A 25,430-nucleotide genomic window follows, 5' to 3' on the forward strand; every position below is an offset into this window, starting at 1 on the left:
TGTCATGGATGTCATGTCATCAATTCTACATGCCCGTTGGCAGACTGAGTGTCATATATCAAGATATGGGCTGAGTGCCCTAGTTCGTATATCACACATACACCCAGGTATTCTGCAGGTATACAGCCTGTACAACAAGCTGTTTAACTATACCATAAAAAGCATGTTTCTACTGTTTTCAACATCAGTAGTCAAGCCTTAGTTTTACTCCAAATACATTGTGAGTGTCCGATTTCTATTAGAATAAACAGGATTTCTCATATATAGTAGAGGTTCTAATTAGGTCCCAATTGTCCTTGTTTCATTCAGTTTCCCTTACAGGTGCACATACATCTTCGTCCCTATTTAATCCATGGGGTCTTTTGTTTTGAACCTAATTATAAGTCTAGATTCAAGTTGTTATATATATATATATACTGGGCTTATATTTAACAGTAAAATTCTTACATTTTCAAGCATACAAGGTAAAGACATGTGTGGTAAAAATATTATAGGTAAGTATTAACCCTACATTTGGATGTATATATACATACATTTAGATGTATATATACATACATATATATATATATGATGGCAGGGCCATCATATATATATATATGTATGTGTGTGTGTATTATACTATCAATATATATGCCGAAGGCTTCAGCTGAAACGGTGGGCCATTTCACTCTGGTGCTGTTTATGTCTAAATAAATATGCTATAAAGTGGGATGGCGGCACACCTTCTGAAAACATTTAACAAAGTCAACTTAAATACGCTGGTTATCGTATCTTAGGGTGCCGAGGAAGGAGTCCCTCACGGCCAGTAGGGGCTCCAAGCTTCAACAAAAGAACAAGGGGAGTGCAGGGATCGCCTGCACTGTTTCCTATGGCACTCTGAACAGAGAAAGAAACTTCTTCAGTCGAGTTTCAATGCTTGTAAACAGGATGGCCGCCTAAGTTCACCCGCGTTTAATTGTTTTTGTACAAACATTTTTTGTCCCTTAAATCGTCAATTGCTGTCAGTTTATGTATACCTAATGTATGTTTTCCTGGTTAAAGTCACATTTATTTGTCATCCTTATTTAACGTTTGTTCTCGTTTACCGTCCCGCTCGTGCGTCCATCGTTTGTTTTTCCGGTTTTGTTTATTTCAATTCACTTCTGTGTTCACCCGCGGAACTTTCACTCACTTGACTGAGACGTTACGTGCTTTCCCTGCACACTATCCAGTAAGCTTTGGACACTTTGCGTCTTTTATTTTCTGTTACACAGGTGAAATACACTTGCCGTTCATACAGTTAATCTTGTGTTCGTAACCTGCCAGTCTATTTTATACCTGTGACCGGTATACCCTCTGTCTCTTTCACCGTTAAACCTTCTGGGACCCTCAGCTCCGTTCCATGAGTTCTCTTCGTTTGAGATTTCCTTTTTCTCATTAATATGCATGTATCCTGTTGCTCACTACACGATTGGGATTGCCAACTGCGCTTTAACTTTTTCGTTTTACTCCGTGTCTCACACGCACCCCTCTGCATGACGTTTTTTTATACCTACACTTTCTAATCTTGATTCACCATTTTTGACATTTACCCCAGCACTTTTTAGATTGAGTTCACCATTGTTGATGTACTTAGTTGTTGGAGGCGGCTCCCCTCCCTGATACGTTATACTCTCACTTTCATATTGCGAATTGTCCCCTGATGAAGGGCCACGTCCCGAAAGGCATAGGGACATCACCAATGCAATTGGATTCTTTTGAACTTTGATATGTGTACAGATATCCTCGACACAGACTCTATGATTTAATATGTGTCCCTCAAATTAAATACATTTGAAATGGATCATCAATAACACAGTGTACCTTCGATTCTTTCTAACCCTGTTTACAAGCATTGAAACTCGACTGAAGAAGTTTCTTTCTCTGTTCGGAGTGCCATAGGAAACAGTGCAGGCGATCCCTGCACTCCCCTTGTACTTATGTCTAAATACACAAATGTATTCTCAAAATACCTCCTCGGTGGTGCTGTGTCCTACTGGGGGTGACAGAGTCGATGTGAGGTGTGGAATTCCATCCGCCTCTTGAATGGATGATTACACATATACACACACACACACACACACATATATATTTATACACAAAGACATACATTTATATGTATATGAGTGTGTGTGTGTGTGTATATATATATATATATGTATATATATGTATATATATATATATATATTTATATATATATATATATATATCTACTGCCTTATTAACCACTAAATCCACACCGACCCTAAAACCTAAAAATTCCCTTCCCACTCAAAAACCCCTACCCACCATAAAACTCCTAAACCCTAAAAATACCCTTGACATCCAAAAAGCTGTACCCACCTTAAACCCTAAAATACCATACCCCTAAAAAACCCATACCCACCCTAAACCCCAAAACTACCCTTGCCACCCAAAAACCCATACCCATTCTAAACCCTAAAAATACAATTGTCACCCAAATACCTATACCCACCACACCAAAAATGTCCTTGCCACCCAAAAACCCATTCCCACCCTAAACCCTAAAAACCTCTTACCAGCCAAAACAGCCACCCCCACCCTAAATCCTAAAACTACCCTTACCACCGAAAAACCATTACCCACCCTAAACCCTAGGAATACCCATGCCACCCGAACACCTACACCCACCATAAACCCTAAAAATCCTTTTATCTCCACACACATTCACACACACACGCAAGCACACACACACACACACACACATATATATATATCACCTACTGGCAGTCACCAGTAGGTAGTTATGGTTAGGACCTAGCTTCCATAAGAAGAGCTTTTTTTTCTTTTGCCAATAACTTTAGCATTGTTATACAAATCTTCACAATATTTTCAAAACTAGTATGATGCTCACTTCAGCTGCTGTCTTGAAAGTTTCAGGGTGATCCGTTAAGCGGGGGCCGAGAAAAAGGGGGGTCCCAAAATGCATTTTCCCAATGTTAATTCCTATGGAGATTTTAGACACAACTACAGCCTGAACTGCTGAACGGAACTACACCAAAGTTGGTAGAAAGGTAGCTGTTGGTCCAGAAAGTGACCTATTTGTAAAATGGCGTAAATCTGTTGAGCACGTTTTTGAAGTACTATGGAAAATCAAAATTTGTATCTATAGGGACGTGAAGGTTCCGCAACCCCTACTGATCTTGTGCTGTGATCTAATTGGCTGCCAAAACTTCAAACCAGAAAGAGTTGGCAACCATCTTGGGACACGGCTTGATCTGAGTTCTAGAAAACACTTTTAAAAAAGAAACAGGAGCAGGGTATCCTGACCCCTAGGCCTCTTAGCAAGGCAAAAAAGGCATTATGTTTTTAATTCAGTGGGAGTCACACTGGATCCGCAGCTCCCGATGAAAATAAAAATAAACAAACAGAAGAGATGGCTCCTGCACTTCTGTAATTTTGAGCCCCTGGTGGGCCAGGTCCTGGGTTTTAAATTTATGATGGGTTGCCTGCGCAGCCACCCCTACACCCTAGGAACCACCACCCCCCCAGAGCAAACCTGCAATTACTGCAGGTGGACCCAAAGGTTGCAGGCACGTTAAAGTTAGGTTCAGATTTCACTAGTACAAAACCATAGAAATTCAGCAGTTAGAGTTACCTGAGCTAACTATAACTTAAGGCTTCGCAATGCACTGCTTATGACCTCAAACATTACATCACTCATGACATGGTCAGTGACATCACTCTCATTTGAGATATCTTCAGCTATATCACTGACCATGTCATGAGTGATGTAATATGTGAGGTCATAAACTGTACACTGTGGGGCGTAAGTTATAGTTAGCTCAGGTAACTATAACTGCTGAATTTCTATAGTGTTGTACAAGTGAAATCTGAGCCTAACTACAACATCCCTATAGCCTTTGTTTTCTTCAGTGAATAAATATATATATATATATATATATATATATATATATATATATATATATGTGTATATATGTGTGTGTGTGTATATAATGCTCATACCTACAAATTACATACATTTTCGTTGTTTTGTGGTGAAAAAAGTAGTTGTAAAGACTTTCATTGTTAAGATGCTTTCATTGTTCTGCTTGTTGTTCCGGCAGTGTTGAAAGTGCTGTTTCTCCCTTAAATGGCTCTAATGGAGATCGGTTCACATCTGGAAGGGGCGTGTTAACGGCATTCATTAAAAATACCAAATCTGCACCAGGTGTATCACTAGAGTGCAACCAAAATTCCAATCGCAAATGATTGAAAAGTCACCAACTCCCAAATTAACGTATTCACAAAAGATATGGGTTTGTCTTTTCCCATTTGCGAATTGGGGTACACCTTTCAGGGAGCAGGCAGTAGTCAAGGAACCAGTGCCAACTCTCACTGAAACGTTTTAAAAAGAAAACTGTGTGTTTTAAAGCTGACCTGCCTCCATTAAGAAAATCCGCTACTTAAAACAAACTTTTTTTAAAGCCAGTCACAGGGACGGTGGTCTGCTGAACTTTGAGAGGAATTCATCCATGTGCTTATGGCCAATCAGTGTGAGCCATAACTTGCCACCAATCTAATAAATATTAATGAGGTAGGTCGAAATGCAACCCACTATGATTACTTATTTACTTAACTGACCTATTAGTCCAAAGGCCAGTTTGCAAAATAAGATGTGGATGATAAAAGGACTGGTAGCAACTTTTTGCAATCAGATTAGTAGTACATCAGGTCCTATGTTTCTAATGCATCATTGAAAGCTTACATTTAGCTATTCTGGAAGATCGTTCTAAGACAAAACAATGTAATGGATGCTCACAAATAGAAATACTTAAAATTCTTCATTGCACCGAAAACATATTTCTGCTTCTTGAGTTTCAAGTTTCAACTTCCAAATGTTAACTCCCTTTCCCTTTGGAACCTCTGTAGATGTAAAGCTGCAACATGGGCTTTGATGCAACATGCAAGTTACTCTAGGACTCCCATTGGCTTTCAAGAGAGTCTGACATGTTATGAGACTGACTCCTTTTAACTCTGCTCCTTCCCTTGCAACATATCAGAAGTGAAGGCAGTATTAGGTAGCAGCAGTATTTTTTCTCTGCTGGCCTATTACAGGGAATTGCCCGATGCGTAACATGATTTCCTCCAATTCCAGTCCTGGAAATACCAGATTGTCTATGTCCTAGCAGCAGCAGCTTTTCAGATGAGCAACTGAGTGCCTTATTGCGAGTTTGGGGGTCAGTGAACCACCGTACCCGTGGTTTTCGTCTGACCGCCGCAAGATTGGCAGTCCAACCGCCATACTACAAGATTGTCAGATTGCCATTGCAATGACAACGGTCGAACCACCGACACTGACAGCCATCCGCAGACCGCCGCAGCTGCAGTCGGGGTAAAGCAGCTGCCATAGGGCGGTACTGAGGAGTCTCACTGCCGTCCGTATTACCAGTTGGCTTTTCGACAAGCCGACCGTGGCGGTGGGACCACCATCTTCAGGTCAACGGTAACAAAGGATTTGGGATGCATACTCACCCCTTTCTTGTTCTTCCCATCAGAGTTCGATGTGGATCCCCTTCTCACAGCAGCATCTTCACCCTGAGTAATACAGCCCTGTTTGCGATGACATAAGTAACTGACCCTTATCAGAGCTGAGTGAACATAGTAATGGGCTACCCTGACTGTACGATAAATCAACTAGTATGCTGGGAATATATATTACACGTTGTCTAACGAAAATAACGTGGTTGTATCACACCTAGTTACTGTACATGACATACCAGAATCCGATATGTTTAGTAACTAATCCCCTTCCTTGAAAAGTATTTCGAAAAATAGTATTTGTTAAAAGAATGTTTTTGGTACACCTTAAATAATTGTGTAGCAGATAAATGAGGTTTTTTAGAAATATATTCAGATAAGGGGCATGAGTACACTAAAAGAAGAGAAGTTTAGTCTTTGTTTGAAAATATATCTATCGGGTCATGCCCGACTCTACCTCGGCATTTCAGTCCGTTTTTTATCAACTTTTCTTCCCAAAACTACAATTCCCATGAGCCCACACTCATTTCCGTGTATGGAGTCACGTGTTTGGCGCCGCGCACGGAAATAAACAGTGCCTCCGCCCGCATCGGCTCGAACAGAAGCGACAAGCCGGGGAGCCGGTTCGTTTGTGAGTTGGTAGGGTACGTCCTCTAAACAAGTAAGTGGTCACTGTCCTTTGGCTGCTGCCGGGTCTACGAGTTGACTCAGTCCCGCTGCAGCATTTCTCTGATGTTAGATCCATTCACATCCCAAAGCGATATCTAACTCTCTACCACACTGTAATTAGGAGAGTATGCCCTAACGTCCCGCCCACTGAGGTGCCTGCGCCCAACATAATTTAGTTAGTGGACAAATGAATTATCAATCGGTGCATGAAGGATGTGAATATATGTCCTCAATGTGATACATGAATGTAGAACATACATGTTTGTTTTGTGTTATGTTTGTTTTGTGTGCCTTGTTGACTGCAATCGAGACTTCGACCACTTGTTTAATATTTCACTTCACAGTATCACACCGTTGGAATTTAATGGAGTGTGATGTTTTCGACACTAAGCATTGGGTGTCACATAATGAGAATGCTACTATACACTGAATAGAAGTGTTATAGAATGAGACCACACTTGGTCCCCACCAATCGAGTATGTTCACTGAGCATGCCATGCACAGGGATGATACACAAATATACACATAATATCTATTTGTTGTTCTTTTATTTAAAAAAAAAGTTTTTTTAAATTGTATATGCTACATTTCTCTACAGATGGAGCCTGGCATTTCTTATTAACAGAACTACACGCACACGAGGAGAAGCTACTCTTCCCTCGCTACATCAATAGAGTAGGGTATTCCCCCTCTTTAGCATCCCCACACATAGAGGGATCTCTGAACCTTGCCCTGAAGAAAGTCCGGGACCTTTATGGCCTCATAAGGACTAAAACATGTCGGCACTTCACTAGGGTCATAGGACCATAAAAATCCTAATAAACCCCTTTTTTTATTCTATTTTTAATAACCCAACCAGACCCATGAATAAAGGGATACCAGGGGTCTGATTGAGGTATTTTATTTATACCCCTTCTTCTACCTTCATTATTATAAGAGCTTCCCAACACTGTGGTTGAGCCCACCCCGACCTGTAGGAGTCGGGGTGACCCAATGATGAAGCATGACACCGCTAGGGTGTGTGAGGGTAACTAAAAACAACTAGTGTTGCCCCCCCTTCCATACATATGGATATGGTTAGCATATCATACACATCCCTAGTTGAATACTGTTCCATCCCTCCTCATATATAGTTATCTTCCGATAACCGCAACCTACATTGAACTTTCCTAGTCCTTTAGTAGGGAGCCTTTGAAGTATTTTTTGATGTATTTTTTTGATGTACCGTAATTGTTGGGAGGACGTACTCCATATACCCTCTCCAAACCCCCGGGACCACTGAATTAAACTACAGAGGTCCTTTGTTTTTGCAGGTGGTATTTTTCCACATGTATCATGCATATGTGTGCATTCGACACATATGCAGTCAAAATGCTCACACAGGCATCGATATATATAGAAAAGCATATACAACTTCTGCAAGACCACTGTAGCCACACCATGGGCACTGCGGTCAACTTGTAATGCAGCGGTCGGAAGACCACTGGCTGTGCTGTCTTCTAGAGGCAACGACAGTGGTAGTTGGACCGCCGAACTCGTAATCAGGCCATGTAATTGGCCCTCAATGGCCTAAATGCTCATCATGTAGGATTCTGGCTCATAGCCGAGTCAGCTGTGAGCAGATGAAATGGCAGTTTCTGTCCCAGACATGTCAGGTTTTAGAGAGAGAACAAATGTCCCTTATTTGGCCTCTCTCTCACCTCGAATTTTCCATGTGAGGACTAGTTTCAGTGCAGATACCTCGTGCATCTTTTCACATTTGAATACAGTTTGAACAGAATGAGTATCTTTCTAGAACTAGTTTCCGTGCAGACACCTTGTTCATCTTTTTACATATGTATACAATTTGAACAGCATGAGTAATTGTCTAGGACTAGTTTCAGTGCAGACACCTTGTGCATCTTTTTACATTTGTATACAATTTGAACAGAATGAGTAACTTTCTAACCCTTTGACCACATCTGCTTTCTTACGAAAGTGAGAATTACAAATGAAAGAGAGGATACTCAACGAGAGGTGGTTGCAGTTAGGTACTTGGCAACTAATGCGTTTGTAGAGAGTCTGGTATCAACAAATGGCTTTGAACAGCTGTTAATCAGAGAGCATATTTATTTTTAAATTCTGCTGAGGAGAGAAAGACAGAATGTGAATCTGCCTTATTTCAATAATATGGATGACGCTGGAGGGCCATGCTATGCTCCGTACTTAGTTAACATAACTCTTTTGGATTCAAGGGAGGAGTGCTTGTTCTGTAGTATTGCTTCACAAGGAACCCTGAACTTTGCAATGCACGGAGAAATGTCCTCTAAAATCGACCGGCAGCAGGCATTAGGAGCAGGCACAATTCTCATTCATTAAAAACAGAAGTAATCAGCGTGCTTGCAAGAGTTTGCAATGAAATTATGTTGTTAACGTAATTAGGTACTCCATCAAATATTGTGTGAAGTCCTGCTTACACGTATGGGCGAACAGTGCATACAAAGACACATTTGCATTACTACATTTCCAGTTTTTTCTCCGCTCAGAACATTTCTCTACACTGTGAAGAAACCTCTTCCACTGCATTGCAAGCAAGTTTGGAGGGGTTCCCTCCCAATTCCACCCCGATAAGCGATTTACAGGAGTACATTTCTAAATAGTTCCAGTTGGGAATAGGTTGTGTACAAGTTAGTGAGCAATCGCAAATTCCTTATTTGAGTGTTCACAAAATTTAAAGGGAATCAGCACTCTGGAACACCCACTCCTCAGTCCTGGTAGGTGATAAACGCAGGTATAATATTACACTTTGCTGGAATTATATAATGGGTGAGTAAATTGGTTCCTGAGTGCAACTAGGTATTTTCTGAATTGCTAATACTACTATGTCAAGCAACATGCAGGAGTAAGTTGAATGTTCATGTGCTTCGTGATTAAGACCTTTTGTGAGTTTCTGACAAAGTTATGAAAAAAATTAGCTTTACCCGTTTCCTCACACTTTCAGCAATAGTTTGTTTAAGCTATGAGGGGTTTTCACAAGCTCCAATCACTATAGTGCAAGAGCTGTGCTTTTCAAATAATACGATGAACTCTTAGGCCCTAATTATGAGAGCCCTAGACGATTATGCAATCATTGTTGTATCTAAAAACTCCCAGTACCACAGGGCTTGGAATATTTCAGGTACAATAATTATCTTCAATTGCTTCAAATGGGGAATAACATGCACAATGTGGTGACCTGCACACCATAATCCACAAGTCTCTGCATGTTCTGGGACTTTTGTGCCTTAAAATTGACAGTGTTTTTCTGTTGACATTTTTCCAGGTGTGCAGACTTAATTTCTCCCATTCATTATCGAATGTGGTAAACTCTGCACCCTTTAATTAAGATAATCTGCTGCATGCTCTGGGATCGTAAAAAACAATAAACTGGTAATCGTTGCCGAAGCTTTATCAATCTGCTTTTCAGATGTTAAAAACAAATTTCTGTCTGCGCCAAAAGAAATGGAAAATAGATTTGCATTAGGGACATTCAGCAATTTGATTAGGTTTCATTTGGAACAGCACAATTCATTATGATGATTTTCACAGAGGGGGTCAAACCGAGTTCAGACGTTTGCACACACTTAAGCGGTGAAATGTGGCTCTTACTATAACAAGAAGTGAAAAAACAAAAGCGACATATAACATTAAGCAGACAGAAAAAGCTCAAATGAGGCGACATAAAATATTGTTGGCTACTATGATTGGCTCACCAACTATTAATACTCGAAGAAACACCCATTATTGTGTCACTGACCAGGTAACGTGATGAATGACTTGAGCAGGTAATGGTATAATTGCATTAACATATGAAAAGTGATCCAAAGTGGAAATAAAAGATAAAAGCGACGTTCAGTTGCATGCGATTTCATGAGAAAGACTGCTTCAAATAAATGTCCGTCTTTAATGATGTTGGTTCGGAAAATGTAATCAAATAATAGTGACAGTTCGCTTGTCCTATGTGCTGGTGATTTGCCACTAATCAGATTATTAAAACAGGTGAGCTCTGCTGCTTGGTGATGGAAAGCAGTACTTTTGAGGACTTCATGTGAATAGTGCTGACAATTAACAGGGTCTGTCGGAAGTTGATGAAAACACTTAACAGATATACCAGATTCATACTGTGTAATATTTTCATAGAAACATGACTTCATGAAACCACTGTATGAATCCCGGACTGCCTACCTCTCTTGTGGTTTGCAACTTGGACAGATGAAACAGTTGACAAAGCTAATTTGGGAGCAACTAAAAAAATGAACACAGAATCAGAAAGTTATGCCAGCAAACGAAAATAGCAAAATAACACATCTTGTCAACGAAAAAACAAGTCACAACATATAAATAGGGACGGATTGCAAGGTACAATTTCACATTAGCCACATTAGCACTGCATAGTAAACGAGATATTTTGCTCCTGCGAACTCTGATTTTTTAAAACGAGAAAGGGGCAATACAAAACAAATAAAATGCAAAGCAGTGATGTCACACGCTGGTTCATGAGGGATAAATCCATGGCTGCAGATAGCTTAAAAATCCTGGGATGTATGTGACGTTCACAAGCCAATGTTGTGCACCATTTAGGAAGCACATTCATTGAGGGTGCAGAAATTAACTCAAAATGTTCGAAATTATGCATTTGCCCTATTATCTGTAACCATGTAATTAATCAAATATTGGTTTAACATTGTTCTGTTCATTTGTTCACATCTTTTTGGAATGGTATATGTGTTTTCCAGACATTGTCCGTTTAATTAGGTTTAAAAAAATATCTTGTATGAACCCTTTATCTCTACTATGAGAGATGGGAATAAACATGTTTAGAGATCAATATATTGGTGCTATTCACATAGGCAGTTTGCATTATGTAAGTACTACTCCTGTAGTATTATTTTATTTTACATATTCTTAAATGCGTTTCTGAATTGGCATTAAAACACTTACATTGCGAAATATTTATATGCAATTAGTGCAAATAGAAAGGACTATGCCCTCTTTGCACTATTACTTATAGAGAGTTGGACGTTTCACAGGAGATTCACAAAGGCTTGTGAGAATATGTAAAAGACTACTACATGAGTATTGCGTCCTGTATAAATGCATTTGTGAACTGGTCTGTCATGTCAGAGATAATGACAAAGGTCTCACATGCGGGACTGAGACTTATAAATGTTATACTCTTTTTTTATGTGGTATGCAAACTGACAGTATAGTAGTTTGATTCAAAGCAGGCTTGCCACCTTTCAGTCTTCGCTGTTTTTCCTTAACCCTTCTAGTTTGTTTTCTTTTAATGCTATCTCGAAATCTGGACTGGCAAATTACACATATTCTGATTATTGTAGTGATGATGAGGTACATGCTAATAAGATTGTCTGAGCATTTTGGAACCGGAATTTGCATTATTCTGTTCTCAAAGTTAATATTTACTTTTATTATCAACACATGCCCCCCAATAAATAAATCTTCATGGTAATGTGGCTCATTGTGTGCACAAGGTTGTTATTTTTTTTAGATTTTAGGTAAAGAAACCAGGCTCCATAAGCATCATTCAAAATGGCTTTGATGTTAAAGGCAATGCTTTAATCAGCACACCTTTTCCAGAAACATGTTTTTAATTGTTATTTTTCTAAAATCAAGACAGTGAGGCAAGAACAGGTGCATAGTATTATGAATTGTATCATGGTTATCATTACATACCTCTGCACGGCTACAACCTATCTGGCTAATAAAGTTTGGACATTACCATTGCACAAATAGGAACATTACACATAATAAAAAGTACATTTTGATACTAAGAAACTTAGAATGTTTGGGAGGAAAAGGAAATACCCACTGGAAAAGTTAGATTTGAAGTTTATTTTAGATTGTTCGTCAAAATGGGAAAGTAGACAGGATCAGACGGATAATTCAAAGAGTTAAGACCAAAATTAATGAATGAATGGTAGTATAATAGGGAACCAGGTGTAAGAATATATTTTGCATACATAGTGAAATAGAACTAGAAGAATGAAGATGGTGAAGGCATATCAACGGTACAAGATAAGAGATGCAATGGCAGAGACACTTGATTGTGATACATTACAAATTTAATTGAAGCAGGAATATGTAACCAGCTTATCCATATATAGAAGAGACATAATGAATAGTACACATTAGTTTGAAAAACATGGGTGTTAGTGAGTTCTAGACAATTTAAAAAGGACAGTTAACATTGATGAAAAAACAAAAAATAAAAATTGAATTAGTGAATTAGAGGGGAGATTACAAATTAACAGAATGAGGAGCTGTGGCACACATGGGAGAGAAAAATATATATGACGGCCTTATAGAGAGAGTGTGGAGCATAGCAGGGTTCCAAAGGTATGAAAAACTGCATTTTTATTTTGGGTGGGTTGATGTGGAACAAGTTACCATTACAGATTGAACGGCTGAGACAAAAAGAAAGATATTCATAAATAAAAAAAGTTGAGAGACATATAGAAAGACCTCCAAAAGAATAGTTTCTCTGACCACTATTTTGCTATTTTAATGGAGAAAAGAAAACATAGCTTGGAGTGTTGATTTAGAGAAAATGATTCTCGTTTCCAAGCTTCCAAAATCACATTTCATGAGCTAGTCTGACATATGTTTGTGGTCTAAATACTTAATTTAGTATGATGTGTAAAACTAAACAGTTTTTAATTCCAATTTCAAGGGGTATTGGATGTAATAAATGTAATCTGGCCCTAATATATTTACAGAAGCTAGGTGCTCCCGATATTTGTGTTAATCTTGATCTGTCTCCTAAAAGTGCTCTCAGTGTAAGAAATTGGAGCCTTTCTTGTCAGTTTAGCCCAATGAATTAAACAGTTTTACAAGTCTGAACTTGTATAAGTATGACATTGATACTATTAAGAGTGTTTTATATTACGTTTTGATTTCTATTTTGTATCCTTTTATGATCACTGAGTAATGTTCAAATAAAGCTTATTGTAACTTAACAATTCTATTCTTGAAAAGTAAGGCGTAATGTCTCCGCAATATGTGCCAGTCCATACAATGCTTTCAAACTACATGCAGTAATTTTGAAAATGTTATTCCTTTAAACATGAAGGTTTTTTAATTGCCCCATGCAATCTCATTCAATAGCGCTGCTTCTTGATAAGTTTGCAAGTAATTCCAATATTTCCCTGAGTTATTCTTTATTACATGTTTATGTGATACTCTAAAAAAAATATTCTCAAAACACAGCTTGATTAAACTAAGCTAAGGAAATGTTGGCAGAGTTTTTTTTATAGCGATGTCCAAGTTGAAGAAATCAATTAGGCAAATGCCTTAATGAACAATATTGGGGGGGGGGTCTTTCTTCAAATAGTGGTGGACACACTGTGGATACCCTGTGCTGCCAATTTTTTCCAAGATACCGTATCTTCTTGCTCTGGTACCATCCTCTTCCATGCATTTTATTTTTGTCTCCTATTTTCTCAGGGCCCACTGTTTCTTGCTTCCTGCCTATCCTTTTATGCCCCCTACTCCTTAAATTGCAGCTTGATTTCCTCTCTCATCCTCATTTTCCTTCTTCTTTCCCTCCTTAATTCATTGCCTCTGTGGCCCCATCATTCTCCTCCTACACACATTGCACTCTCAAGCTCTCTACCAATGCATGTTTTTGCTCACTCAATAAATTGCAAAAACTACCACCTAGATTTCCAGGTGTGGGAGTTACTATGCTGATTTGCAAGCTATTGATTTTACATATCCAGAGTTTCTTTTAATTATTTTACCTTTATTTTAATTTTTACATAGAATTTATGCGGTATCTTGAGTACATTTTACTTTCTTAACATTTCCAATTTGAACTTGCCTTCAATGCATTTCTCATTTGTTTTCTTCCATCAAATATTCAAGTTGTTTGATTATGATCATTTTTCCTCAGCTTGATGTTTAGTCAAGATGAAATTTTGTCTGTTTGAATTTACCAAGCTATTTCTTTCCCTAGGCTTTTCTTTAAAGTTATATAATTTTATGCAGAGGAACCAACCACAGCTGATTTCAACATAACCAATCCACAGACTTTATCCCTGAAGTTAATGTATTGAGTTAATTAGTGATAAAAGCCGGTCATAGGCTGGAGACTGTTCATGAAAACATATGCAGTAGGTTGGTTTCAAGGTGTAATACACGAAGTTCCTATTTTGCAGGCAAAAAAAGTATGTGTTTTATGTGCACAAGTGATTTGGGATGGTGGATTGGCTCTTTCATTTCATGATTCACTTATTGTAAAGAAGTGGAATCCTAAGTCGATGAAAGTCCTTTCTTTAAGTTATTTAGCCTATTTTAATGTTTTTCATGTCAGCCAACTATCACCTTTAAGACTTGAGATGAGTGTACAATGAGGGATCATATATAGTTGTGTTCACATCACAGCTTATATCTCGGGGTACCATGCTGACAGTTGCTCATGGAAAAATAGTCAGAAATGTGCTCATGCCAATCCATGAGTACTGTATTAATGTTTTTTTCATTTGGTGCTATATGGCCTCACAGCCAGGTCTAGAGGTAATTCTATACCTTTCAATAGAAAAAAAACACTTTCACAGGATTTCATGATTAGTGCAAGTGGTCATCTCTTTTAAAAGTTTAAGAACAGGTTAGAAATCTAAAGGATACAATATGAAATCTGTGTGGGGCCACAACGTCTCATCAACATGTCAGCCTTCAGGAGGAAGTAGGCACTGGATGAATACTCTCCGCAGTAGCATTCTGTTAAACATGAATGTACACATGATGGGGTGTCTCGAGTAGAACAATAACCCATATGCAGTTGAATAAAATCACGGAAAACATAGGAAGCTCCTTGATTGACAGGCCCACCACCAAAAAAGATGGTTACTAAAAAGTGTGTCACTTCAAAATGAAATATTCCAAGAGCCAGGAATGTCTGTGATTTATTTCCCAGACCTTCTTGTGAAAAATATCTTTACCACAGGCCATCATTAGGCATTTCCAAATCTTCTTTTCAATATTGTAAGCCTGCAGGATCTTCATGTCAATAAAGAGATCAATCTCTGGAGAGGAGAATCTACCAAATCTCAATCACTATCCAGGTCCTGACTCCTTAAAACGTATTATGACCTCTGTCCTTTCTATGAAAAGTAGACAGTAGGGGATTTCTTTGCCAATTGAAAGCAATTGGTTCTGACCCACAGCAATAATTTCTAATCATTAGCTAGAGGAGATTGCAATTTCTTTCAAAATAGAATTCCATTTTTTGAAGTTAAATAATGTTTCCTTGTGTGACATGATTTCTTCATGCAAGTGAATGTAGAATTTCCTAAGAGATATTGAAATTAAGATGCAGACACAGTATTATCAAAGGGGTTTTTACATATGTTAGGGTCCAAGAACAGTGGTAAAGTTGTGCAAACTGGCAGGCAAATACACGGTTGCTAAAATGATATTGCTTCATAAACTCCCTTACTTGACAATCTTGGGTAATTCAAATGCATTTTGTAAATGATTATGTGGATTTTATTTCTCCTAGAGCTCAGATTTTGGACCAAACAGTTTGGAGAGATAAGAAATGGCAGAATGTGTTCCATTCTGCGTTTCTGACCCTCCTCTAAATCTCACAATTCAATTAAGATGAATTAATAATGACTTCTAACACAGTCATTTGGATTCAAGATTCTTGTTAAAGTTTTACTTTCCTGTGCATTTATTCATTTTTACATAGAGATAATTCCCCATTGTGAAATGTTATTTATGTTCTTCTAATACCAATTTATTTACTGTGCTTTATGCAACTTGGATGTCCTAGTTTGGATGCCAGTCTCATATGCACACTCGCTTGTAAACCTTTTACTAAACAGTAGAGTTTTAAAAGCCTTCCTAAATTGGAGGAATTCCAATTCAAGCATTTGGTGACCTTTTTATATCGATTTTTGATTTAATTATTGCGATAAACATTTTCTTACATATGTAAAACAATATTTATGATCAAATACAGCATATAGGTTAAAACGTTGATATTCATTAAAGATCAAAGCCAATAAGTATGTTTTGTCTTGTCTATATGTCACCTTGTTCCATTTCTAAGGTATGTCTTGGGGTTTGTTTTCAACTCTCTCCTTCCCTTTCACCTGAAGATCAGATCAGGAAGTCCTGGATGAGTATCTTACAAAATGAATGATCAAACCTATTAGACCTTTTCAAATTCTGGCACGATACTGATAGTCATTCACTTGACTAATATACAGTGAGGAACACATATGTAGATCTTTGACATTATCTGTACTGAATGTTAGTTCTGATCAATGTTCAGGAATGTTATCACTGCTGAGCAACAAACGCTATTAGTGAAAAATGTGTTTTTATATTTGTCAGGAATGGCAACACATTTCCTTTATGACATGTAGCTCAATTGGGAGATGGTTTCACAATAATAGAACCTAAACTTGAAAGTACCTTTTCATTAAAGTGGATATTATGATAGGTTAAACTGACAGGAATCATTGTTTGTCTCACTAGGCACAACCAGGCAGCAGTGTATGACCATCTGGCAATCTCACAACTGGTATAGTCCTCTTGGTAATCAACCTCTTAGGGAGTAATTTAGTTTATACCAATTATACATTATTGGTTTTAGAAAACACCCATTCAACATGTCAAACCCTTAAGTGTTTCATCAATTATCATATCTAGATAGGTGCCATATGCATGAGATTGTAACCATTTTCCTATGCTAGATATTAATGGGATAATGACTGCGTTAATAAATATTATATATAGTAGTTACTCATTAGGAGGTCCCTGGGTGACCCCCATATTCCAAAATGCAAACATGGACATGGTAACATGTGGCTATAAGAGCACCCATTTTGAAAGGAAGAAATCAAATGGGCATATGGCATTTGATTCAATCACTGAAAAGTTTGACAATTGGAATGACAAGATTTAATTATTGACAAAATAAATACTGCTAGATGCCAGACAGTTACACCAACATATTAAAATTCCCAGTATCTGTGATGGAAGCAGTTTCATCTCAGATTGTAAATAGGTTAGTTAAAAAGGCCAGGGCAGTATAATATCTGTTTGTTGAGAGTTTAAGAAATCAAATGCTTTTGAGAAGTGTTTCTCCTAGTACCTTCCTAGTTGCATTGTTAGTCTTGTTTTTTAGCTATATTGAAGCTGACCATGCTCTTCCCAGTCTTCTCACTTCCCACTGCTACACCAGTATCCAGATATCCGTCATCATGACCTTTTTTGGTTTGACCTGCCTTTGAGAGATACTCTCAATTGCAAGAATGTTGGTCAAAATAGACTGTTAATGTGGCACATTGATCTGCATCATATCTTGCGTCTAACAATGTCAATGACCTACTCAATTCTTACTTACTTATCTTTGACACCAACAAGACTACTCAGGGGCAAATTCAAGCTATTCAAGCTAACCTATACAGAGAACCCCATCACAACCCTAGAGGCCTAAATAATGACAACTTTATGTGAGTGAACATCATACAGTCTCCTCCCCCTCATACACCAGTGCAACTTAAATGCGTGCTACTCAACTGCAGGTCAGCCAGCAAACATGCCTCTGATATATCCAACCTCATCCAACACAATGAGGTAGACATCATCATCCTCACTGAAACTTGGCTAAATCCTGCTTCCACTCCCTTCCTAGGCCTCCTTGTGCCTCCTACCCATGACATAATCGATCTAGACAGAGCTTTGAAGCAGGGTGGTGGCCTAGCTTGTATACATCAGAGCACACTATCGGTCTCCCACTCGGAGTCCTCTACGCCATCCTCATGCGAATACCTTTGCCTCAATATCTTTAGTCACAACCTTCCGATGTGCAAACTACACACATTTTATCACCCCCCTTGGGACAACCTCCCCTACATCGAGCTGTTCATGGAAATCATCTCTGGCAATGTTGATTTTGCTATGGCCCAAATCTTCCACGGTGATTTCACCCTTCACTGGTCCAACCTCAATGACCAAGCTGTAACATGCCTCAAATCATTCCTAATTGATCACGATCTGATTCAACATTGTGAGCAGCCAACCCATAATAAAGGAGAAATTCTGGACCTCATCATCACCAAAGGTCACACCATCACACTGAACACCATTACCCCGTGCTATTGGTCCGATCATCACATCATCTTCTTTTTTATAAACATGGAAGTCTCCCTGAGAAAGGCTTAACCAAGGAAATCGAAGATTTGGAAAAGGGATCTCAGAAATATCAATACAGCAGATCTGGCAACCCACTGTATATGTGCCCTCTCTCCGCAAGTTGACATGACTGAGGTACATGCACTCACTAACTTCTACAACTCTATTATCACTAGCATCATGGATTCCATTGCCCCACTCCAACAAAAAAATGCCCCAACTAAAATTTCCAAACCGTGGTTCAATGACAACTTAAACATGGAGCACCGTAACCTTAGGGCAATCGAAAGATCCTGGAAATCGAATCCATCTTCGGACAACTAATAATCCTTAGAACGGTAAGGAGCTCCTATAACAAACAAATCAAGATCGCTAAGGCCGACTACTTCGGATCCCAACTCAATCAAGCCGCTAATCGCCCCAAGAAACCTTTTGAGCTGGTGAAACAACAATCTGTGAAAACACCAAACCGCTCGCTCTCTGGAGTCAGTCCACCTTTATGCAATGAACTAGCTGCCTTCTTTGCTGAGAAATCCAGACTCATCAGTATTGATCTTGACTCCCGGTAGGCGCTATTGGTATCCGGGGGTCTGCGCCCCCCCCCCCCCGGCCCTATCAGAGAAAATCAAACCGACTAGCTTGAACACCAAGAACAATGCCTCATGGGGCACTTTCACTTCCCTCAGAGAAAGAGACACTAACAACATTCTTCAGAGCATCAACCCATCTAATCATTTTAGAGACCCATTACCACCACCCATCTTCAAGGAACTGAAGGAGGTCGTCACCCCCATCTGGACAAAGATTGTGAATGCGTCTCTCTAACAAAGTACGATCCCATATTGCCTAAAAGCTGCTCAGGTAACAGCTATCCTAAAAAAGCCTACAGCAGATAGTACGGACCTTAACAACTTCAGCCATATCTCTAACATTCCCACTCTAGCCAAACTCCTAGAAAAATGTGTCCAATCTCAACTGTGTGCCCACATCGAGAATTTCCACCTCCTGGCTTCCGGAGTGGGCACAGCACCGAATCGGCTCTCACTCATGTTATGGATGACATTTTAAAAATGCTCAACCAAAATTAATCCTGCCTCCTTATCCTCCTTGACCTTTCCTCAGCGTTTGACACTGTTAATCATGACAACCTCCTAACCATTTTGAGCACAGGATGGGCCTTTCTGGTGCGGTGCTGCAATGGTTCTCGTCCTTTCTCCACCACAGATCCCAAAGAGTTAAGGTGAACCACTGTCTCTCCCACCCATCACCAGTATCCAGGGGGGTCTCCCAAGGGTCCGCCCTATCCCCATACTCTTCAATCTGTTCTTGGAACCCTTAGCTAATGCACTAAATTCCGCGGACATTCGCTTCCATTTGTATGCGGATAATACGTAACTCTATCTGAAAATCTCTTCCCCAAATAACCTCATATCACTCAACTATACCCTAATAAATACTAAAAACTGGTTATCTGAGAACCAGAACCACCTCTTGCTCAATACCTCCAAAACAGAATTCCTTCTCATTTCTCCCCCAAGTCACATCCACAAGATAGACCTTTGGATGATCCACCACACTGCCTTCAACTGCCAGCCCCCCTCATTGTTGACTCAGCCAAATCTCTTGGACTCACCCTAGACAAGCAGCTGAACATGAAAAATCATATCAGCATGAAAAATCATATCAGCAATGTGTGCAAGGGAGATAATCACCTAATGAGGATACTCAGAAATCTCAAACCTTTCCTCCCACAAGCGGACTTCAAACAAGTGGTCCAAGCCCTTGTTTTGCCAAGGCTAGACTATGGCAGTGCTACGCTATGTGGCCTCCCCAAATATACCTTGGCCCTACTAAGGGCTTCATTGAATGCGGCGGCCAGATTGGTCACGGGTACCAAAAGAAATAAGCACATCTCCCCAGTCTTAAAATCCCTAAATTTGTTGCCCTATGAAGCAAGAATTCAGCTAAAGATTGCTTGTCTGTCTCACAAAGCCCTCCATTCCAAAACCCCAAGTTATCTAGCGAAAAAGTTTGAATTAACCAGAGGGGGTGGACCTTCTCAGAGTGATGACTCTCTTCTCCTGAAACCACAGATCTTTCTCAAAAAAAGAACCTGTCAACGAGCTTTCACTGTCTCTCCGCTGAAGATATGCAGAATCTCCTCCAAGGTTACCTTCAAATATGAAGTAAAAAGATTCCTCATGAACAAGTTCCTACCTTAAAAGGGTCTCGGATCGTCCACTCTAATGCTCTGGTTTTACACCCTAAGTCCTGCCTTTGGTATTATTCTGCTTTTCTAGTCACTTGCTCCCCTCCCAGTTCTCTATGGTCCAAATATTATCTTACCCTTTGTTGTCCCTTTTGTTCGTAACCTTTTAGTTTGATATGCATATTTGATTTGTTTGGGTTGTTATTCCTTTTGATTATTGTACTGCAACTATTACCTTCCTCTCCCTCAAATTGTAAAGCGCTCTGATATCCTTCGGAATCACTTTTGCGCTATATAAAACTTTATAAATAACTAAATAAATAAATAAATCATGGTGTCTTTTGCTCCAGAAGGTCAAGACAAGTTCAACATCAATCTAGACTATTGGGCTTCAATAATAATTGCAAACATTTTCCACTTCTGTGTCTTTATATCAAGTAAAAATGGTAAATTATCAGACTAATTTATATCAAATGGAAAGATTTTATATCATGAATAATCATATGGTGGTCTTCAATTTTTGCAGGGCATCCCTTAGAGTATGTGGGTGGAAATTAATTTCTTCATAATTGGTTACAGCCATCAACCTTAATATGATAACTAAGTCTAACAACTAGAATCTTTGAACATAAAAATTGATATGATCCTGTTAAATACTGGCCAGTAAATAGCAGATTTTGAAACAACCATGTCAGCGAAAATGTATCATTAATTTATTAGCTATTTACTTCAGAATGGTCTGCCATGTGAAATCTTCAAAAAGCAGAAGCCTATTCACCACATGTGTTATTTGTACATAGATAGAAAATGTTTGTCATACCGGTGAAGATCTCAGACTACCTTTTTGTTTGTACTTAGTGCTTTTCATTGGAAATGTCTCCTCACAAATTTCTTGGATACTCACAGAAAACATGAACCGTGGGATTATATAAAAAAATTTGGTGTAGGCTCAAGATTCTGAAGCAGATTCAGCCTTCCTGAAGGGCTATTTCTCACCTATCCTAGTGAGACTTTATTGATTTGCATTCCATCTCCTCTTTGCATTGACTCTACGTCAGGCTTATCACAGACAGAAAACACATTAAATTGCCAAGGAATGTGCCTTCTAACTGCATGCTTAAAATTCAACTGCATTCCAGTCCAAATGGTCATAGCTAAATGTGCGCACAATGAATGACAATAATAGTAGCCACATTGAGCCAGATTTAAATAAATAAAGTTGCAAATATGCATCAGCAAAAGCACTCAGCCGTGGTCGGCAGTAGGAGTTCCTGCAGGGCGGTGACGTGGGGAGGGACAGGGTGGGGGTAGTAATGTATGGATTATGGAGTTTAACAGGTAAGTAAACAAATAAATAAATAAAACGAATTTCATTGTGTGCACTGCATCGCATTTGGTGATGCAGTGCACGCAACGAAATTCGTTTTATTTATTTATATGTTTACTTACCTGTTAAACTCCATAATCCATACATTACTACCCCCCACCCTGCCCCTCCCCCTCCCCACGTCACCGCCCTGCAGGAACTCCTACTGCCGACCGCAGTTGAAAGCACTCCTAGGGAAAGGTGAAGATATACTAAGTTTGTGAATTCACAATGATTCCTAATAGTATTTTGAGAAATCTGCACTAGATGCAATTTTCCAGGAATACTATTGTGAAAGCTGTGTGCCAGGTTCCCCTGGTTCAATTGCCTCAATTCAGAATTGTACATAGTGTACAACTCTAACCTGAGGAATGGTAGCCCGGTGTGCTATAGGTAATTTTAGGTCACTTTTAGGTTGAGCCTCCAAGACCTTTTGTATACACTTTATGGGCTTACATCCCGCACATTGCTTTTTATCTGTTTCTTGGAATTGTCCTTCGAAAAATCCTTGCTTGATACTGGTGAATCCTTCCTGTTTGTCCCTCCTTTTTGCCTTTTGTTTTCTTCCACGGAGCAGGGGCAAAGTACTGTACCTGTATGCTTTGGTTGTTTATCTGTCCATTGGGAGTCTATGTTTTTCTTTGTTTCCTGCTTGTGTTACTGTTTGCCTATGTTCAGCTTCGGCACCTACCCTGCCCATCTCTTCTCATGTCGCTGCATGCCCACCTCATCTGTTTGTTTAAAAAAACAAATCTTTGCAATGCTGTTCTGCCAGGTTTCCGTGGAGCCATGAGGCATTGCATCCCCACTCACTTTCAATTGTGCCTAATGCTTCCATCCCTCACCCCTCCCACCACGTTACTTGTTTAGATAGAGGGTGTTCTAGTTGGTTCAGGGCATGGAGATGTCACTATTGTGCGATGCACCAATGTCACCACACTGCGCCCCAGCAAGCACAGAGGCTGAAATATGTGCTGCTTACAGGGAATCCTAATTGTTGCAAGGTGTGGTGCTGCCACCATGTTTTGATGCACCAATGCCCCTGCACCACACCCATAACAACTAACAGTCTAAACTATGGGCCACATTACTCAGTTTGCTATTCATCAGCCAGCAGACAGGGCACTAGTAGGCGTTTCTGAAGGCACATTCTCTTGAGGAAGTATGCGGGAGTCCTGGAGCATTCGGCTATATGGTTTCAGACACATTGGAATCCCAAAAGGATCATGCAAGCTCACTTACAATATGCTTGTTATTTCTGTAGACATGGCTGGCCATTTTGGTTCCCCTTAGAAGTGGCATCTCCGTGAGGCATTTCAGGCTGTCTGAACTAAATTCAGGCAGCCCTGTATTCCTGCCTGCTGAGCTTGCATCTCACCCAGCCCCCATCCGGCATCCCACTCCATACTTACCTACAGCCCATGAAAACAAGAAACTAAGGCACTGGAGCTGCGCATAAAGTTTGTAAAAAATCATTATAAAGCTGCTGTAACAAGGCACTGTGACTTCCTGTCTCAGCACTGCAGGGAAACCTGCATCACCCTTTGGTGCTCACATTTGTATTGGTCTTTTTTAAGGGGGCTGAGGTGTGTCTGGTTCTGGTTCTCAAAGCAACAGGGGTTTATTGCTTCTGGCTGCAGACCAGGCATGTATACACAAAGTTTCATACCAGCACTCCATGGAAGCACCTTAACCCTGCATGAAAACATCACTACCATCAGGTACCGGGAACTCCAACAGCTCTGGCAATGGGCTTCTATTCTGACCTGCCGTGCCCTTATTATCGTACAGGGGCTAGAATAGCTCTGCCAATGTGCCTCAGTTCTGATTCCTGACAAGCCACACCCTCTGCTATTTCAGTACCGAAGTGTGCACAGCTCATCACTATACCTAATTTCTGACCTGCCGCATCCTCTGCTACTTCAATTCCAGGGCAAGCATAGCTCCGACAATGTACCTCAATTCAGATGTGCCACACACTCTGCTATTTCAGTACAGTAATTTAGGAGTGGCTTCAAGACCTGGCTGTCTGAGTAGCCCCATCCCACGCAGCACCTGGCTATCCCTTGGGGTGATTAGAGCACTCTACAAATATTGATTGATTGGTTGATACAGGGGCCCCAGCATCATCCTCTCCTATTTCAGTTCCAGGGCACTCACAAATGTTTAAATGTACCTTAGTCCTGAACTGTTGGAACCTCTGCTATTTTTATACTGATCAGCACACAGTCCCACCTCAATCCAGATCCACCTCACCATCAGTTCTTACAGTACTGCAACACCTCAGCTCTGTCAATGTATCTCAATGTTGACCTACCACACCCTCTGCTATACAACATGTGGCAATCTCAATTCAGTCAATGCATCTCGATTGGGACTAGCACACCATCTTTTGTTACAGTACCACGACACGCACCGTTGTGCCAAAGTACCTCAATCCAAAAACTTTTACACCCTCTGCTATTACACTAATGGGGCGCACTCAGCTTTTCCAATGTATGCCAATCCTGATTTGCTAATCCGTAATCTATTACAGTATTGGGGCATACTTAGCTCTGGCAATGCACCTCTATCCAAACTTGTGTTAACCTTGTCTCTCACAAATACACACTCTCTCCCCCATCAGTTATGCTCTGTGGCTTTCCATCTAATTCATGGTGAAACCCACACACAGCTCCCCAATGCACCTCAGTCATAAGCTGCAGCTCCTTCACTACTCACTCACATAGACACACCTCCTAATGTATCCAGATCTTGACACACCACTCTCACTCAAAACACATTATACAAACACTGACCACCCAGACAAAGGCAACACACCATGCACAGATACATATTCTATTGGCATTTGCCTCATAATAAAAAAGCATATCACCAGTGCACACACTGCAGTAATAAAAGCACATATAGCTGATTTATTGCACTATAAAGGTGAAACTTATTGGTTTTGCCAATGTTTGTTTTCTATTCTTTTTTCTCCCCAGGTTGTAGCTTCCCATTTGGAATAAATTCTTCCCCTGAAACCCTCCACACTTGAAGGTGATACATTCTCTTTCTCTACTTTGCTTGAGCTAAACTCAGAACTGTATGTGCGTAGAAATAGGGTCAGATTGTAGTTTGTGAATGCCAACAAACTCACTAGTTTATAGATGTTCACAAATGTTCAATGCAAATCGCACCTTGATTCACCCACTCCCTGCTCTTGCCATAGAACTTACTACTGCAGATTTCCCTACAATCAAGGTGGAGAAATCTGCAGGAGTTAAACCCGTTGCATCTGTGAGGAATCCTGTGAATTCTTGATAGGCATAAATGAAGCCATATTTGGTCATGAATGCATGTTTATGGCCAAAACTGGCTTTGTGAATCGGGCTCATTGATGGGAATGTGGAAAACCAGCATTAATGTTGTTTTTTATAGGGTTTGTGGCCATACTAAACAAATGGTAAGTATATGATTCAGAATGTATTCACCAAGAAC

The 25,430-nt window shown here is 39.8% G+C and overlaps 1 protein-coding gene across 4 annotated transcripts in view; it reads right to left on the bottom strand.

The window, feature by feature from the left end:
• Positions 1–25,430, bottom strand: part of NTNG1 (netrin G1) — a 909,002-nt gene that overhangs the window by 173,261 nt on the left and 710,311 nt on the right. The window contains exon 7 of one of the 4 annotated variants that reach the window (XM_078673403.1): positions 10,393–10,452. The exons of the other annotated variants lie outside the window; for them this stretch is intronic. Coding sequence (XP_078529529.1) covers positions 10,393–10,452 — 60 coding nt within the window. The remainder of the gene's footprint in view (positions 1–10,392; positions 10,453–25,430) is intronic. 4 annotated transcript variants of the gene reach the window in all.

This window comes from Lissotriton helveticus, chromosome 1_2 (genome assembly GCF_964261635.1).
Source record: "Lissotriton helveticus chromosome 1_2, aLisHel1.1, whole genome shotgun sequence".
Taxonomy (NCBI): domain Eukaryota; kingdom Metazoa; phylum Chordata; class Amphibia; order Caudata; family Salamandridae; genus Lissotriton; species Lissotriton helveticus.